This window comes from Microplitis mediator, chromosome 5 (assembly GCF_029852145.1).
Source record: "Microplitis mediator isolate UGA2020A chromosome 5, iyMicMedi2.1, whole genome shotgun sequence".
Taxonomy (NCBI): domain Eukaryota; kingdom Metazoa; phylum Arthropoda; class Insecta; order Hymenoptera; family Braconidae; genus Microplitis; species Microplitis mediator.
In genome coordinates, this window is record NC_079973.1 from 26,054,955 (window position 1) to 26,074,420 (window position 19,466).

At 31.4% G+C, this 19,466-nt stretch overlaps 2 protein-coding genes across 4 annotated transcripts; one reads left to right on the forward strand and one right to left on the reverse strand.

The window, feature by feature from the left end:
- Positions 1-1,368: 1,368 nt before the first annotated feature.
- On the forward strand, positions 1,369-18,940 carry LOC130667425 (DNA ligase 3). Of its 2 annotated transcripts, none has more exons than XR_008989840.1 (18): positions 1,369-1,506; positions 5,662-5,974; positions 6,038-6,316; positions 10,493-10,731; positions 11,600-11,679; positions 11,757-11,834; positions 11,914-12,079; positions 12,871-13,026; positions 13,561-13,692; positions 13,775-13,854; positions 13,945-14,032; positions 14,116-14,193; positions 14,522-14,863; positions 14,941-15,429; positions 15,524-15,640; positions 15,822-15,913; positions 16,764-16,855; positions 18,183-18,323. XR_008989840.1 is itself a non-coding variant. In XM_057468985.1 (18 exons), exons 2-18 carry the CDS (start codon positions 5,662-5,664, stop codon positions 18,324-18,326), a joined length of 2,970 nt encoding a protein of 989 aa, XP_057324968.1. In that variant the 5' UTR covers positions 1,369-1,506; the 3' UTR covers positions 18,327-18,940. The 2 variants fall into 2 exon arrangements, 1 of the variants encoding a protein (XP_057324968.1); XM_057468985.1 differs by having other exon boundaries at positions 16,759-16,855; positions 18,183-18,940.
- On the reverse strand, positions 2,121-6,729 carry LOC130667426 (uncharacterized). Of its 2 annotated transcripts, none has more exons than XM_057468987.1 (4): positions 4,673-4,908; positions 4,252-4,418; positions 3,941-4,178; positions 2,121-3,257 (listed from the first exon to the last, which is right to left on the reverse strand). In XM_057468987.1, exons 2-4 carry the CDS (start codon positions 4,411-4,413, stop codon positions 3,202-3,204), a joined length of 456 nt encoding a protein of 151 aa, XP_057324970.1. In that variant the 5' UTR covers positions 4,414-4,418; positions 4,673-4,908; the 3' UTR covers positions 2,121-3,201. The 2 variants fall into 2 exon arrangements, with proteins under 2 accessions (XP_057324970.1, XP_057324969.1); XM_057468986.1 differs by lacking the exon at positions 4,673-4,908 and adding an exon at positions 6,354-6,729 and having other exon boundaries at positions 2,122-3,257.
- Positions 18,941-19,466: the final 526 nt, after the last annotated feature.

The window sequence follows — 19,466 nt, forward strand, 5'->3', positions numbered from 1 at the left end:
TAAAAAAAATTAATGGACTTTTAGAAGTTAAAATTAAATGGCATGTAACAGACTCGAAATAAATATGTTTCAGAATTAATTTACAGTAGGCGTAGTACGATTTAAATATTATAGACGATAAATCTCATGTTTGTATATTTAGTTTGCAAGCGCATTCGTACCAAACAAAATCCTGGCTGATTAAATGCGAGCTTTAATTATTAACCGGTCGATTTGTTCCTAGAAGTGTGACGCGAGGTATTTAAACAGGCACTTTATCGAGTGAAAATAAAAAATGTTTTACTGAACGACCTCGAATTTTTTGTCTATTGAGAGAAAGTAAAATAACCCGAGATATTACAGCCGATTATAATACGGAAGGAATAAAAATTTTTTTTTTTATATTCCACGGAAGAGATATCTATATTGATATATCTTTATGTATATATATATTTATGTTGCACGAGGATTCTATGGCAGTATATAGATGCACAATATGGAGCATGACATCAATGGAGAAGGGTTGGACAGCCGTCCACAACTAACGAAATTATCCCCGTGGAAAGGTGGTACATTAATGACCTCACCGAGCTAGATATTCCGAGCTTCCTACCTCGGTTACACGCTTTTATTGACGGTAGTTATACGTGCCTGAATCGGTCACCAATATACAAGGAGGTTTTAGGTATCGGCTAAAAAAATCAACCCCAATCTATTACTTACTCATAATTTTATTTCCGATCGATGCGCACCTGCGTTCAAAATCACGTTTCTTATTTTGTTTTGAAATTTTTTTTTTTTAAAGAACTTCCGGTTGTAGAACTAATTTTGAAAAATTGATAAAATTAGAGATCAGAAGATCATGAATAGAAAAAGATGAAATTTGATTTTTTTGGGTAATGGCGAAATAGTGGAATTTTGAATTTTAAATTCCAATATTCGGACTTGGGAGAAATTACGAAATTTCGATATTCAACTGAGCCTTAAAAAATAGTAACTCATGGTTTAATAAATTATTTGTTTTTCAGCTCAAGAAAATTAACTTTTTTAGAAAAAAATGTTTACTAAAATTTTGGGAAATTTTTTTATTCCAATCAAAATTGAGAGAAAAACTCAGTCACTGTCGGAGTAGAATCAAATCTTAATTTTCTTTTTAAGAAATTTTTCTCGCAAAAATAAATTAATTTATTTTAAAAATCATCTAAAAATTTTAGGCAGCGCAAAATGTTTACTCTTCAAAAAAGTTATTTTTTTTTCAATGTGCAGTTTCTGAAAATTTATCTTGACATTTTTGTTGTTGTCATAATCTACTAATGCGACAAATTTCGCAATATTTTCTCTAGTAATTATTTCAGCTTACAAAAATTTGTAGGTAAGACTAGTCGGTAAAATTTTCATAACACTGTGCAACGTGATTTTAAATTTCCAAGTAAAAAAATAAGTAAAAAAAATTTTTCGTGTAATTTTATTTTATCAGAAAAATCTAGAGTGTTTGCAAGTGAAATTTCTACAAATAAATAAAATAAAGTAAGTTTTTATTAGTTTATTTTTTTTTCAAAGCCCTAATTTCGAGCATGAATTTCCAGTCTAAGGTTATGTTTGTCGGCTTCTTTGCCAGATTTCCATCTTGCAGGATCTCGTCCTCTTACCGCGAGCAGATAATGTCTGACCCAAAGCCCGTTTCTACTAGACGGCTGTTTCTACTCGGTCTTTTTCCGATACGTTACCAGCAGTCGGCCAGCACGACACCTCACGAAATATTGAATAAAAAAAAAAAAAATACGCGGGAGCGAAATGAACGGCATTCATCATCGGTATCAGTGATTGTAAAACTGAAAAAAAAAATCATGCAGTGCGACCTTTTACACTATTTCGAAATGCATCCAAGGTCATTGATATCGCGATGCAGCCTTGACGCGATTCTGTCATTAATTTGCGTATATCTTTATCGATTCTCTCACTCGATCGTCTACATTTTTTTTTCCACAGTATCTTTACTTGGCAGTCTATAGAAAAAAAATATGAAAACCACAACGTAATAATTAAAAAAAAAAAAGAATACTAACTATAATATTAATGATAAAAAAAGAAACCAGTGACAACTTTCCAATACATGATTTTTTATTGCCACTTATTAAAATTTACACACATTATGTCATTGATATTAATTATCAAATATATACCGATAATCCTTAATCCTCGTGGCGTGTTAAATAAAATATATATCAGGTACAATACTTAATTTAATTACAAGCCTTTTTTTACTCATAACTGTTCAATTTTTTTTTAAATTATGAAATACGCGTGTATATATTTCAGAAGATATATAATTAAAAAAATGTATATATTTATGTACTAAAGAAAACTTACAGTAGAGTAAAATAAAACAAAATAATTTTTTTTTTAATAAATAATTAATATACTAAAATAAAATAGACAAATTCTACACAGTATACAAATATAATATATATGTATATATAGAAATAATTATAATTATAATTGAAAGTAATAAATAATTTAGCGAAGGGTACGGGCAGCCTTTTTCTCTTCTCGCATGTCCATTCATAACTTGCTTACACCCACGCTCTCATTCAGCAATAATTGGTCACGGGACCACTATATTTATTAACTTGTAAATTTATATATATTTTTTTTTCTATTTACTGTTAAACGTTTGCTTGTTTACTTTGCCCTTGACACTCTGCGAGTGTCATTTTTATTTAAATATTTATTGAGCAGGATAAACTTCTTGTGCACGCGCATTTGTACGTATATTTAATATATGTATATATATTATGTTAATTATTAATGTTAATATTTTACATTTCAAAGATATTAATTATTTTCTTATCTCGTATCCTTCTTGCACCCGCTAGTTAAAGAAATAAAAATTTACATTTCGTAATAAAATATTTTCGACTTATTATTATTATCATTATTATTAATTATAATTTATAATAAATTGTAGAAGACGGTTTATCGATTTAGCAAGTGGAGCCATACTGTAAAATACTAAAAGAAATATTTTTTTTTTTATCAATTATCTTATCTCCCAAGAGAAATAAATGATTATTAATTTTAATTTACAAGATAATACATCATTAAAATAAAACGTAACAGTAAGAATAAGTAGTCAATGCGTTTTTTTTTAAAATAAATTTAAAAAGAGTTTCAAGGGCTGTACTGGACGCGATGAGGAGACGAATCCAATATCACTTTTGTTCACAACTGTCGTTTTCGTCCCATGTTACAGATTTTGAAATGACACAGGGCCATATCTGTAACAAATAATTAATTATTATCATCACTGTTTATATAAATATTTGATATTATTGTCATTTTATCTGCATACTGAATTTAAAGTAAATAAAAATGATGAGTTGATCACGAGAAAAAAAAACCTTAATGACAATTGATCCGGTTGGCGCCAATCTTAAATGAACTGCGCCATCGATTATCGAGAATGCTCCAGATAACATTCGCACTTAATTATTAATAAGCATATACATGTATATATGAGTTAGTTAAGTGCTTTTATAAATATATCGGTGACGTCCAAGTGTCGGGTTCGCTTTAAAAGACCGCAAAGTCAAGTGGTCCAATTAATAACCAGTCTTGTCTTGTCTTTTATTCCATCGCAAATAATCTAATGGTCGCTGTCATTATCATTATTATGATTTTTATTATTATTATTATCGAATGATACCACCCGTGGTGAGGACAATTGTTATACAGCACTTTTTAGATCCTTATTAAAGTCTGATAAATATTAAACACCCAGCAAATTGGAGTATTTAATAATTAATGTCTGTAAGTCACGGCAGTTTTAATTATAAGTGTGCAAATTATTGGACTTGTGGATGTCAGAAATTAAATCGTATTAATTAGTCAGGGCATTAAAAATTAAATGTCTGATAATTTAGCTGTCAGTTATTTAAATTTATTTAAAATTAATACTTACAGCTGGTCCGCTTGCCCGAGTGCGTTGGTCCTGGATTCACTCGCGGTTCCGCGACGGGCAAAATTTCGGTGTCTTCGCTTGAAAATTCCGAGGGTCCAGGATGATGAGGTACTCGATGGTTACGTGCCTTTGCTTCGAGCATCGCTTGGATTTCTAACTGAGCCTCGGACAGCTCGCGCTCGTCTTCGAATATCTCTTGCTTCAGCTCGGCTATTTGTTTCAGCCTCTGCACCAACACCTTCGACAATAAAAAAATAATGAATATTTAGGTCTTGACTTCTGTCAGAAATTTTCCATACTCTGATACTTACAAAATTTTCAGTGTCATCGGGAAATGCGTCGGAAAAAACCATTCCGGGCTCAGGTACCGGTCCCGCTGTAACCATCTCGGCTGTCAAGATGTTAAGTAACAAAATTCCCGAAAACCAGACACACAATTTACTACTACTTCGTTTCATTATTCGGTCAATCATAAATTCTGCAACAGATTTAATAAAATAAAAAATGTTAAAAATAATAGCCATCATGTTTAATTTTAAATGACAAATTGCCTGCCGACGAAATTTGTGGAATTTCGATAGAGCACTTGTTGCTCCCGCTGAAAATCTACGATACTTTAAAATTATTTTTTTTTATTTGCTCCAAAGCAAACCGTAAAATTTAAATCATCTTAGGCCAAGTAAATATTGGGAAAAAAAAAAGAAAATTTCGAGCAAGATGAAAATATCTCACCTCGGAAAACGTCTCTCTTATTTCGACAGTTGAAAAAAAAAAAAAAAAAAAAATTAGTTCACTGGATCTTAGTAAAATAAAAAGAAATTTTCGATGACTGATTGCGTGGGACAAGTGTGTGCGTTTTAAAATGTATGTTGAGTATTTTCAGCAAGCACTTGGAGGCTTTTGAGCAGTACGATGAGTGTGTCAGAAAGTAGTGAGGCGCTTGGGGCTTTCGCACCCTCTATTATACCTCTCGGATCCGACCACCACCACCGGGAGATTGTTACCCCTCTCTTGCCACCTGTAGAAGGACCAAATGCGGATGTAGGGAAAAGATACTAGATCAGCCCACGCGCATCCATTCTCATTCATTTTATATCTATTCACATCAGCACACACTCTTACTCACACATCCGCAGAACCATAATGCCAGTATCAATAATTTTTCCATTTTGAATTTCACATATGTCGTTTCTACACTTAAACATTTCAATTAATCATCGTTTATACCTTTTTTCCCCTCCATCTGACCAGGGAAAGGAAAAAAAAATTTATTTGATGTATCGTTCGAGTGTGACGGAAATAAGCGTAAGAATTTAAAACCCCGGCGAGTGATACTCGATTTCTACTACTGACACTCGATATAAAATCTGTTATTATTATTATTAATATTTTTTTTGTGCGTCGTAAATTGTATGACATCAAAGGTGAATTTCGAGGTAGAAATATCCGAGGAAATCGTTCTCAACATAATTTTGTCTACTATTCCGAGAGGAAATTACTCAGCGAGTAGTAGAATCTAGACATGGTCAGACAAGACGTTTAAAATATGTCGTATCGAGCGCTATGGCTCACGTTTGTTTCTTATTTATTTAAAAATATAAATAATAATATTTATTTTTCACTGACTTGATTGCTATATTTTTTTAAATTTTTTGTTGGAGTTCCGACTCCATTGCCGATAAAAAAATAAAATTATACAGATTTATAATTATTTTATTGAGATGGAGGACGATACGGAAACCGAAAAACCTTTTGCGGTTGAAAAAGCGAAAACAGGACGAGCCAAGTGCAAGAAATGCAAGTGCCCGATCGACAAAGACACTGTCAGAATTGCTAAGCTGATGTCAAACCCTTTTGGGGAGGGAAAAATGAAGGCCTGGCATCATGTCAATTGTCTTTTTGAGGTTTTCGCGAAGCAACGGGCTGCTACTAAGAGGATTGACGATCCCGAGGAGGACATCGATGGCTGGGATCGGCTTGAAGACGACGAAAGGAAAATAATTATTGACCAATTGCAAGAATTTGATAATAACAGTAAGTATTTTTTTTGTTTTTGAATCAATTAATTAATTTAAATATTTTTTCTTTGAATTTTAGCGCCATTTAAGAAGAAACGGTCATCTAGTCCTGCCAAAAATGAACCACCGCGAAAAGTTAAAAAACAATCGACTCCCCCACAGCAGCATTCGAAAAAAACTACTGAAGATCCTGAAAAAAATTCCGATGATTCTGACAGCAAAAAAAAAGTTAAAACAGAAAACCGCGATGATGCATTCCGCGAGTTTCGGCGTGTGTGCGCAAATATCGCAAATGCAAGTGCTTACACTGAAAAAACGGGTATCATCAAAAAAATGTTGACCGGCGGCACGAGTGGCGGTAAGTTCAAAATATAATAAAAGTTTAAAATAATTACCTCGACTAATTTCTCAGGCTGAGTAAAAAGTTCTTAGACAAATCAAACAGAATTTAAAATGCGGTCTTCACAATAAATTATTACAGTAACTTGCACTTTGTTAAGTCTCAATGAAAACAACAACAATCACCACTAAGTCATGTCCACGGTTGCAAACTAGTGGAACTTTTCCAAACAAACAATAGCCGTTATTAAAAATAAATTCACAACTTGCACAGTGTAGACAACGTCAACAAAAAAAATAATAATAAGATGTGTGTAATTTTATTGAGACTCAAGTAAAATAATGAAATTCCGTACTGCGTGTGCGTGTGTATGGTAGTGGCAATAGAATTGTAGGGTCACTGTATTTACTGTTTTGCGAGTATTGGCCCACCAAGTCGGTCGCATTGACTTATAAGCATGTCATCCCCACTATGTCGGTTAATTTATCGGTCATAGAATGCGATGTGTCGACGAGCCCCTTGATAATATGTACAAACAATATTATAGACAGCCAGCTTGGCACCGCACTGTCCCTCCTCTTTTACCTCAATCTTTTCACGCTCTTATCGTTCGGTATTTCCTTTAATTTTTCCACTAAGAAAAAAAATATATATATATACATATACATATATCTATCTCATTTTTTCTTAGCCACTTTGACAGAATAAATATCTATATCTAAGTACCAGAGATAAATTAATAACTTTTTAATCGTGTCGTTAATTTTATCAACTTCGTGTGACGCAACATCTAAAAAAATTTGTATAATTTATTTACGAGAAGAAACGTAAAAAGTTTATTAGTTGTATCCGTATTTTTGAATTACATCATTCTTTAGCTGGTCAATTCTAATAGGCCTTGATAAAAAAAAAGTTTGGATTTATCTAAAGAAATAATTTGTTTAATAAACATTTCAAGTGAAATAAAATCTAAAAAACTAAAACAAACATAAACATTTGATATCCGAGATGTTACTCATTAGTTGGCAGAGTTATGAGTGTGTGTCAATATGTATATGTATTTTCCTTGGGAATTCAATGTTTTATCATTGACTTGCGTGCAGAGTAAAGGCAGAACCTTGACCTCATGGGCATCGCATCCTAATCTAACGTGGATGATGCTGATGAAGTCACCTCCTCTTTTGCAGACTGAGTATCGTCTCTCTTTAGTTTTTTTTTTACAACCGACGTCTTGTAAATACAATGAGTATATTTATTAAAATCCATTGAGAGATATGTCGATGATTTTTTTTTATCGTCTGTTTGTTTTCACTACCAATAACAGTATGTACAATTTAAGTACCACCCGATCTCATCACCAGCAGCAGCAATTATACTCGCAGTGTAAATCAGTAATGAGCTTGCATATTTATCGACTTCGTAATCGATGCATCATTAGAATTCAATAGAACTCATTTTAGATTTAGTAAACATGCCATCATTTTATTTGCGCGCTATCGACCTTTTTCTTCCTCTCTCCCTCTCATTCCTTCACTAGCCTCCTCTCTCTCCCCCCCTTCTCTTCTTCTTTCTTTCATTCGGCTAAAAATTTACCATTCGGTTCTTCCTCTGCACACTTTTCATACAAATCGCTTGACCTCCCTCACCTTAAACTTGAACAATTCATTATTCAATCGTACAAACTTTTTTTTTTGCAATCGACATTGATTTTTTTTTTATCAAATTTCGGACTAAAATTTATTTAAAACAAATTTATTATTTTTTAAAAATTATTTTAGGTCAAAAAAAAAATATGTAAAGGTAGAATATCATAAATATATAAAATATGGATCACAATGAAGCGAGGACAGATGCAAAGATGCCACGCAGTCTGACGGCTTATCGGTCATAATAAATATGCTTACAATATCTCACGTACTCTCAATTTACTTTCATCATCTCAAGATGATTCCTAAATTTTTTTGACTGTTATGATTATAATTATCAATTATTTATTTTTTCTTTACTATCTGAAATGACGTCAAGATACCAAATGTGTACATGCCAAAAATCACGTTTGACCGGACACGCGCGATATAGGCGCTATTAAAATGTAACATAAATTTAAATATTTATATAAGTTTTGACAGTATGACTAATGATTGCTGATGAGCGGTCGAAACTATTGCACAATTTCTTTAATTTATTTCTTTAAAAGTAACTCAATAGATTGCGTCAGAAAATACGGATCACGTCATAATATATAGACCGTCTATATTTTATTTACTAAACTCAAAAGGTCTTTGACCATCACTTAAATTTATAGATCTTTGCCTGTAATCAGTTTATAAATCATATATGTATTTTTTTTCTTATGTGAAAACAGTAAGTTGTTTGAAAATGGGACCCATTAACCGAATTATTTAACCGCGAATTATTCAAATATTTTTCATTCAAAAGAAAACGAAATTAATTTTATTTGCTTGGATGATCTTGAAGCGTCTCTGTCCAAATTGCCAGCCAATTACTATGACAATTTGCTTTGGGACAGAGGAGTGTGGAATACTGCTCTACTTTGAGCGAAAGAGGCTGGGTTACAAAAAGAAGAAAAAAAAACGGTTTTAAAAAATTTAAATGTTTTTGCTCCATAAAAAGTTAACGTGACGCTGGTTATAATGAGGCGACATTGATGTTTATTTGATAACTTTTGCTACAAAATATTACTCAATTTTTTGCTGATTCACGCATGCGTGATGATCGTCCAAGACATACGATGAATTAGTGTTGACACGCTCCAATTAACTTAAATACGTATCCAATGAATTTCGTTATTTATTTTCGACGACAATTCTTTTTTTTTTTTTTTTTTTTTTTTCAATTGACGTCGTTTTATTTATTACACTTTTACTTATTGCTGCGCAGTTATGCGATTGATTTGAAATTCAAACGAAAACCAACGGCTCGACGAGCATTACACCGATCATATAATTAGAAGCTTCAAGAAAAATTTTTTTTCAATACAGAAAAAAATAAAAAAAAAAATTGGTGTTCAAAAAGTCATATTTTGAATAACCAAAAATTTTTTTTTTTAAATATTAGCACTTATTTGAATGAAATTTGGGCCATCGTCTAAAACTTTATTTTGACAAAACAAAAAAAAATGACAATTAAAAGCTTGGAGCCAGAATTAAGATAATCCGAAAAACTTCGACCCCTCTAATCAAATTATGGTATCAAGTCAGGATGGACGTGATTGATACGATGCTTCGATTAGTACATCCGCTTGTCAGTAATTTAATTCAGTCATTACTGTCCCGTAAATTTATTTGTGCCATTTATTTAAAAATAATAATAATTAAAAATAAAAATAAGAGTAAAAAAATTTTAGCGCATGGGTTACGATAAAATTTGCTGGCACGAGGAGTATCTTAAGCTCATTAAATAATTTAAAATTTATTAATAAAAAAATTATCAATTTAAATATTTATTTTATCGCTATCGAGTAATTCATTGCTGATTATTTATTGCGACGATTATATTAAAAGCGATGATACAATCGCGTGGTAAAGTGTGTCCGGTTTAAATAATAATAACAGCTATCATTTTTTTTATTACTTTGCTATTAATTACAAGATTGAGGAGCCCGAATGTAATTAAAAATAAAAATTAAAATGACGTGGGTTGAGTTTGCGATGATGGTGGATCGGGACCTAAACTGTTGTGCTGAGAAACCTGATAGTGGGACAATGGCTAAGAGTTTGGAAATCTCCCCGCGAGTTATGTTTATCTGTAGCTTATCATCCGGTAATTTTCCGTTTGATATTTGCGGTGACCTTTCACATCAATAGTTTGTGTACTTGGCGTATCATCTCGTACTCAGTCGTCAGCAGAATTAATCCAAGAAAACGCGTGCCAGGATATTAGTTTTCATTCGCGATTACTAACTTAGAGTGGGGGACTGATTATTGTGTCGCGCAAATATTATTCCGATCCATTAAAAATTTATATATGTATTTTGTCGCCTATAAAAAAAGGCGATAAATTTGTGACAACGTTTGTATACTACAGTATCAATAAATATAATTATTCAAATAATAATAATATTGATGATGATAATAATAATTAAATATTACAAAGAAATATAATTATTTATTTTCCTCTAATTAGTGCAATTTGTTGTTGTAATAAAAATAATTATTAAAATTGCTGTTGAAGATGATTTCAAAGGTGACGTCGTACTGTGGTGCAAAATGCTTCTGCCGATGGCTAATAAAAAAATCTACAATCTTCAAAGCAAACAGTTGATAAAACTCTTCGCGAGAATTTTTCGTCAAGACGAACAAGACATGCTGGAAGATTTGGAAAAGGGGGACGTTGCGGAGACGATACATGACTTTTTTGAAAAAACTGATGACTTTAAAGCTCACGCTAAAAGCCGTATCAGTTTGCAAGAGGTAAATTATGAATTTTTAGTGGGTCCAAATTTTGGGAGTTGAACTGAGAAAAGAAAATAATTTTTGTAAAAAGAATATTTTTTTGAGTTTAGTAAAATTGTAATTTATTTGTAGAATTTTGAAAAAAATTTTTAGCTAAATTTTCTTCGACAGTGAAGAGAATTTTGAATTCAATTTTCAAATTCATAAATTTAAAATAAGTCAAATTTGAAATTTCAGTAGTATAATTTTTTATAAGGGATAAAAAATTGTCTAGTTTTGATAAAAAAAATTAATGAAAGTATGTCCCGCCTGATTTTGGAAATAAGACTCAAAAATTTTTTAAAATTCAGGGCAACGTATCATTGATACTTTTAACCAATCAGTGAATATTTCCTATCTCCGATAGTTTTTAAAATAAATAAATACCCCAGTTGCATTGTCAGTATCAGCCCACAATTGAAATTTTTTTTTCATAATTAACATTATTTATTCAGGCAAGAAATTTACTGAAAGTTCTTAATTAACTGTTGGTATGAACCAAAAGTAAATAAAGGTTTAAAATAAAAAAAAATGATGGCAATTGAAGCGAAAGCAAAAATACTTAATGTTTGATACTCCGGGTAATGAAGGTCGATTCAAATGTTTACGGATAAATCTGAGTAACTATTTGCAGATATCTTTTTTAGATACTTCAATCCATCTAACTCATGTGCAATCAATTCTTCAGATACAGATTCACATATACATAAATGTACATACATATAAATATACTTTTATAGATAAATATTCCATGCTATTCGACCAAACATTTCTCAAGTTCTGAGTATTCTGATTATTTTGTGTTAAGTGAACCCAGCGGGAATTAATCGTTTCATCGTTTGCGTAGGTCGACGAGTTTCTGGGCAACCTCTCGCAACTCACCAAAGAAGATGAGCAAATATCCCACTTTAGATCCATCATACCAAAGTATTTTCTTCATGATTAATTATCTCATAAAACTTAAAAATTTTTTACTTCATTATTTTTTTCACATTCGTTTTTAGATGCACTTCCAACGACCTGAAAATGATAATACGACTTATCAAACGCGACTTGCGAATCAACTGTGGGCCTAAACACGTGTAAGTTATCTACCCCGGCAACTTAAATATTTAGTTAATTAATTTTTATTGTTTTTCCGACCTTATTTTTTTTCGGTAGTTTGGAAGCTATTGATCCGGAAGCTTACAAAGCATATCAAGTTTCCAATGACTTGGAAGCTGTCGTAAAACGATTTACGGACAAAACATCAAAAAAAAATATGAAAGGGAGCCCAGTAAAAAGCAAAGTTTCATTGTCATTGATGACACCTGTTTTACCAATGCTAGTAAGTTGATTTAAATGGAAAAAATTCAAGAAAAATTCACTGAGAGGAAATTACAATAGAGCTGCTATAGAAATATTGTCATTTTTTTCTACTAACGGAAGAAAAATTGATTTTTCATAAATGGAAATTACGAGTAGTAATTTTTTAGAAAGGAACAAAGAATACTTTAAGATTTCAGTGTGAACATTAAGAATAAACTTTTGGAATACAAAAGTATAAAAATTTCAGCTTATAATGGAAATTTGAAAATATATAATAAAAATTACAGGAAAAGCTGAAATTTTTTTACATTTTTACGTTCGATTTTCAAGTTGTAATTTTTAAAGTTTTATTTTCTGTTCCGGGTAAAACATTTGGCTGAAAAAATGAAATTTGACCGAAATTACGTTGAAACCATAGAATTTTAGTAGAAGAGACCGAAAATAGGCCGAAAAACAGCCGAAATTATATAATTCATTATAAACAGGCCGAAAATTGGCCAAAATATTGAGTCAGCCTTTTTTAGGCCTAATTCTCAGCCATTTTTCGGCCTTGTGTTCACTACCTAGGACTTTTGTAGGCCATTTTCGACCGCGAAAACATTTCGTTATTTTTTTGGCTTTAAAATTTTTACCCGACGATAAAAACGACGATTTGTAATTTCTACTTATAGAAAAGTAATATTTACTTTCTACGCATTAATTATTACCAAATTTAAAGCTCTATTATTTCTATGTAATTTTAAATTGAATTTTCTATTCTATTGACTCAAGTTAATGAGTTTTCACGTAAAACAAAAATTTGAATTAAAGGCAGAAGCTTGTACGTCTGTAGAAATGGCGATGAAAAAATGCCCGAACGGGATGCTGTCCGAAATAAAGTACGACGGAGAAAGAGTTCAAGTCCACAAACAGGGAAGTGAATTCCGTTATTTCAGCAGATCACTAAAACCAGTTTTACCTCACAAGGTTAGATACGTATACTCTATTAATTATAACAATTAATTATCATACTTACCACCAATACTCAAAAAGTTTTTATGTTCTGCGTAATATATTGAAAAATTGGAAAAAGTTATTTTATTGCGTGATTCAATTAATTTTATATCTACCCCATATATTAACTTACACTCGATAAAGATTAATAAATATAATATACCTCCGGGCATTACAAGATCCCTTCACGACCAGCGCACTAAATTATACTTACATAATCACACACGAGATAATTACATGAATAAATAATAATATTTACCCAAGTAATTAAATTTATAAAATTAATACGAGAACGAAAACAATAAATGTTTTTATTTTAAACAATAAATTTTATATTTGAATTTAAATAATAAACCGAGTGTGTAACTCTGTTGTGATATGGAAAACTTTTAAGTCAACACAATTGTTTTGATTTTTAACTCATAAAACCAATAAACAATTTTTGTACACACATGTATCTCATATCTTGTGCATTACGATTCATAATTAATAATAAATGTTCCTCAGGTCAATCACTTCAAAGAGTACATACCCAAGGCCTTTCCGGACGGCGATGACTTAATTTTGGACTGCGAAATACTGATGATCGACACAAAAACCGGCCAGCCGTTGCCTTTCGGGACACTGGGAGTTCATAAGGTTATTTAAACTATTAATATCAACTAGCTAACCGATTAATTAACAATAACAGTATTAATTATTATTGTAAATTCGATAATAGAAAGCTGAATTTAAAGATGCAAATGTCTGCATATTTATCTTCGACTGCATTTATTACAACGGCGATGTGCTGATGAATAAGTAAGTGGGTTATAAAATATTATTTTTATGTAAACGTCTGCGAAATGTTTAATTAATGATAATTAATGGTAAATATTTTAATTATAAAAGGACAATGAAGGAGAGACGGAAAATTTTGACGATGAGAATGACAACGATACCTAATCGAGTTATGCTGTCAGAAGTTCAACAAGTTCATGTTATTATTTATTATTTTCATATCCGTTAATTTTATTGTTCGTTGGGGATAAATATTAAAATTATTATTATTTTATTTTTCAGGATCCTAAAGATTTGGCGGAAATGATCGCGAAGGTTCTGAAAATGGGATTAGAGGGGCTGGTTCTCAAGGATATTAATGTATTATTTTTATTATTTAAAATCGATAATACTGAAAAATAATTAAATTAACCCTGACAGCCAAGTTGGCCGCAAAAATTGTCATTTCCATAAGTTGACGGCAATTGGTCAGCAACTTTCTGAGAAAGTCGATGGCAATTGTTGGCATCCCATTAACTGACGTAAAATTGCCTTAAATTTTCTCAGAAATTTGGCGACAGGTTGCCGCCAACTTGTAGTCAACAGTTAAAAAAGCTGAAAGTTGGTCGCGACTAATTGACACCAACTTTCTGACCAGAAAGTTTGGCTATCAGGGGAATTTAAATTTTATTGGATTGTATTATTTAAGAGCTTGTACGAGCCCGGGAAACGGCATTGGCTGAAGATAAAAAAGGATTATCTGTTTGGTGGAGCGATGGCCGATAGCGCAGATCTCGTCGTTCTTGGTGCCTGGTACGGGACAGGGAATAAGGGTGGAATGATGTCCGTCTTTCTCATGGGTTGCTACGACGAGGATCGCGATATGTGGGTGACAGTAACCAAAGTCCACACGGGACATGACGATGATACTTTGGCCAAACTGCAGGACCAGTTGGACATGATTAAAATATCAAAGGATCAAAATTTGGTCCCTTGTTGGTTACTTGCCAACAAGCCGATGATTCCTGACTTTGTAGCTAAAGACCCAAAAGTAAATTTACAGAAGACACCAAAACCTGATGGCGCTTTTATTTCCTTATTTTTTTTAATGATTCAAATTTATTTTAGAAACAGCCGGTCTGGGAAATAACTGGCGCTGAGTTTACGAATCAAGGAGTTCATACTGCTGACGGTATCAGCATCAGATTTCCACGAGTTACCAGAATTCGCGATGACAAAGATTGGAAAACTGCGACGTCATTGAAAGAACTGAAGAGACTTTTTGAAAAAAGCGCGGACTCGATTGACTTTTCTCTGCTGCTGGGCAAACCTTCGACCAGCGGAAGCGGGGATGGCGATGGAGATGAGGAGGAAGAAGAGAGAGAAGAAGGAGCGAGTGATAATAAGAAAATTGATGAAGATAATGCTGCAATAAAAGAAGACGACTCGACAAATAACAATGATGATGATAACGATAATGATGATGAAGAAAAAAACTGCAGGGATATAAAATTGAAAGCAAGTGCCAAAGACCAAAAACAAGCCAATAAAAGTAAGAGGCAACGGGCGGTTACTAAGGAGAAAAAAGAAAATAATTATAAAGAATCTGATAATGATGTAAGAGTATTCATGATTAAAATATAAATAATTATGATGGTAATTTATTTATTAAATATATTTTTTTAATTATTATAACAATTTTTATTTACAGACGAGTGAATGCAGCTCAACTGGAAGCTCTTCAAAGACCCGGATGAAAGACTCTGGACATAAAAAAAAATCGCCTGAGGAGACTACGGAACAATTGTCCGACCAGCGTCACTCTCCAGTAACTTTTTTTCTGATCATAAAAACTTTAAAAAGACGCCAACACTTAATACATTTTTTTTATTCATCATATTTTAATACAACTACGACACTTTTTATGTTTAACAATAAATTCATTTGAGGTCAACTTTAATTAGCTTAAATATATATATATATATGCATATAACTTTTTTATTTTCCAGAAATCTAATGGAATTCTAAAAGATACTTATGTTGTTCTAAGCAGCGATCTAAGCATCGAACGACAGCAAGTTTTATCACGAAACTTGATCACGTATCCTTTGGTAATAAAAAAATTTTCGATCACCGAAAAGGGAAAGGAAATGAGACTTTTCTTTCCGCAGGATATAATCGATATCATATTTATCATTTACTTTACGTGCTCATAAAAGATATTAAATTTCACCATTTTTTATATTTAATCGAAGTAATTATCAGAAATTACGTCAGCAATTAAATTCCCGATTATTTAAATTATATTTCACAATATCGTTTACTAAATCCCTGTATTATAGAAGTAATTTTTTTTTTCAGTAAAAAAAAATATAAATAAAAAAAAATAATTAAAACAAACGGTAAAAATTAAACTAAATGAACTCAACAGACAGTTTTTGATTCCACGCCCGAGGGGATTTATTAATTTTTTTATTTAAAAAAAAATATTTTATTTCAAACGAATAGAAAAAATCTGAAAAACGGTCGACCCTGCGGGCCAGCCCCAAACCTCCCCCCTGTTTTCGAGCTCCTTGAGCGATAACTTGGTTTTTTTCGAAAATTTTCAATTTTCACGGCGGGAAGTTGAGAGTTCAATCTACATTCGGAAATAGGAAATGAAGGAAAAGTAAAACAGGGGCTGGAGTTTTTAAAATGCTGTTACTGTTAAATTCTTTTCTCTTTGACTGATTTTTTGTTAAAACTCTCGCAAAGTAGTTTTTGCTATGTTACGTCTCTCAGGGGTCTAATAAGCCGTCGATTATAAAAACGTGAGTGCGGAGCAAACGCTTAATGACCCTGGTCGTTTTTCGAAAAAGTAACACTAGAATTCTCCACAATATATGTTTAATACCCTTTGGTAAAAAAAAAAAGTATTTTTCTTAGCGCTGAAGCTTTTTCTGACAGTCTAGGTGCAACAGTTAGAAAGGAAAGTGCTTTCGATGCTGAACGAGTAACTCACATTATTCACGGGAAAAACGAAATATCCGAAGAAGAATTACGTGTAAGTAATATATCATTTATAATTTATTTAAGACAAATATTATAAATATATTTTCTAATAGTCTACATACATTTACACTGACAAAAAAAATAAAACATTTATTTTATGGATGTAATTCAAATAAATTTATCTAAGGAATGAAAATTTATTTTATTCAATAAATATTTCATTGCCACTAATAATAATATATTTACTTGAATAGGGAACAAAATAATTTAGATCTACACGTCTTTCTAACAGATCTATAGATCTATAGATCTGTAGATCTTCCTAAAATACATTAAATTATAAAAGTTAAAAAATTAAAAATTTTCAATTTCAAAGTCTCATAAAAAATTAAAGATCTATAAAGATCTGTACTAATCTAAGATTTATAGATCCAAAATCAGATCGCATTAGACCAAAATTATTTTTTCCCAGTAATCAAATAATATTTCCTTGTAATCGTAATTTATTTTTCTGTCCACTTGGAAAATTTTAATAAAATAATTTTTAATGTACGCAATTACATAACTAATTTATTTAGTTCGTTCAAATACATTTTAATTACCGTATTAGAATGAAAAATTTTTTTTTAATTTTTCATTGATTAAAATAAATTATCAAATGTCCAAAAACAGAGCAGTCTCCACAAATGATGGTACTTCTGCCTTATTAATTAATATAAAACCATCGATAAAATGAATGTAATGGTATTGACATTATGAAGAATATCCAAAACCCAAATAATATAATGACAGAACTCAGACCGTTGTCACTAAAACAACCGCGAAATTGGTTTTATTAAATTATAACCCGACTATATAATTAATCGTCAATGTAAATTAGTGTGTAATTGAGGAATTTATTGGAAATTGTCGAGATATTTGTAATTCAATAACATCTTTATGAAAGCTGACGGATGCAAGTGGGTGATCGATAACAGGATCGTGAAAAGAGAAGACCGAGTACCGAGTACCGAGTGTGTGTTATATATATATGTATGTATGTATAATGTGTAATGTTAGCCAGAGAGCTCTGCATCGACCTCATAATCGGATTTAATCCATTTGGGCAAGTTTAATCGCGTTTGTCGTAAACGTGTTCACGATCAAATTTCATCCTTATTACATACGATCGTTAGTCTACAAATTTATCCTTCCTCGATGTATAATTTCAACGGTATTTAATCGATACTAGTTAAAAATAATTCATTTGATCGAAATTTTCAAATTAACGCCCACAACTTTAGATCCGATATTAATTTAACTCGTAATTGTGTTTCCGATTTATTTATTTATACACTTCCATTTTAACTTCAATTATCATTTGATTTTTTTTACAACAGAGGTTCAAAACAGCATCTGCACGTCACGTCAACGAATCCTGGGTAGAGTCAACCGTCAGAACATCACAGAGACAAGGGGAAATAAAACACGCTGTTAATCTGCGCGGAAACTATTGTCAGTGTAAATGCCCGCATCGTAAATAAGATTTCATTTAAAAGTTTTCTACTAAATTTTTTTTCATAAATTAGTTATTAATTAACTAATATATGATAAGTAACTTTATACATTAATAAAACTGGCCATCAATTATTTAACTTTTATCTACGCGTGACTTTACCAACTTTGTATTATCGCTATTGATTTTTTATACTTATATATATATTTTTATGAATTATTTATTGTAATTGGAATTATTATTGCAAAATCATGTTCTACAATTAGTATCATATAGTAGATATATTTATATATATGGATCTATAAAAGAAAATTGCTGTTTAATCTAATAAAAATATGTGTCAATGTACTCTGTGTTTTTTTTTATCAAGATGACAACGAAAAAAAAGCTGCCGGTACCCGTAGACTCGCGATAATTCAATCATTTTTTCTGATACAGCAGATAATAGATCGCACGGTATTTTTTTTTAATTAAAAAAAGTTACGCAAAAAATTAGCGAGTGAATTATTTCGGATATGAATGGAAGCTGTGTTACTTAATCCTAATTTCCAGACTCGTCTCTCGATCTTGTAACATTTATATCTGTTTTATTTTAAAATTAACGTTACATAATTACAGACTTAAAATATTTAGTTACACAATCGTCTACTAATTTTACTAAAACCAACACATGAATCATACCTGAGTGAAAATAAAATGACAATTAAATAACTCAGGTTTTATATTATTTCCAATGTCATAAATTTTAACACTAATTTAGAAGCTGGCAAAGTTCAATCACGATTAAACATTTAATTAATTAATTAATATTTACGTGCGGTTTATAAGCCAGGGATTGATCAAGGAATAAATATATATTCATATAGGAAACATTTATACATATATATATTTAATAATATAATTTGACTAGAAATTCCCAGCGATTAATTTTACTAAATTTCAAAATTCTCTAAATAGATCGAATAATTGGGGACTAGATCTAAAGAGGTAGAGTGAGTGGAGAAGAAATATATTGATGATTATCAGCTCGTTAATTATTGAGCTGATAAATGTTTATTTCCCGAAGCATGAAACTGCGTTGAAGGCGCACTGCTTCCAGTAAGTCCGCTTACGTTGTAAATCACCGATGTCCATTTGGCTGCGAAGACGCTTGACGATCTGCTTTGTG

Excerpts from the sequence above, each read along its gene's own strand:
- LOC130667426 (XM_057468987.1), bottom strand. The coding sequence starts at position 4,413 with ATGATTGACCGAATAATGAAACGAAGTAGTAGTAAATTGTGTGTCTGG. Across the intron at positions 4,179-4,251 it reads CCGATGACACTGAAAATTTT|GTGTTGGTGCAGAGGCTGAA; the intron begins GTAAGTATCAGA and ends TTATTGTCGAAG. Across the intron at positions 3,258-3,940 it reads CTCGGGCAAGCGGACCAGCT|ATATGGCCCTGTGTCATTTC; the intron begins GTAAGTATTAAT and ends TATTTGTTACAG.
- LOC130667425 (XM_057468985.1), top strand. The coding sequence starts at position 5,662 with ATGGAGGACGATACGGAAACCGAAAAACCTTTTGCGGTTGAAAAAGCG. Across the intron at positions 13,855-13,944 it reads GGCGATGTGCTGATGAATAA|GACAATGAAGGAGAGACGGA; the intron begins GTAAGTGGGTTA and ends TAATTATAAAAG. Across the intron at positions 14,033-14,115 it reads CAGAAGTTCAACAAGTTCAT|GATCCTAAAGATTTGGCGGA; the intron begins GTTATTATTTAT and ends TTTATTTTTCAG.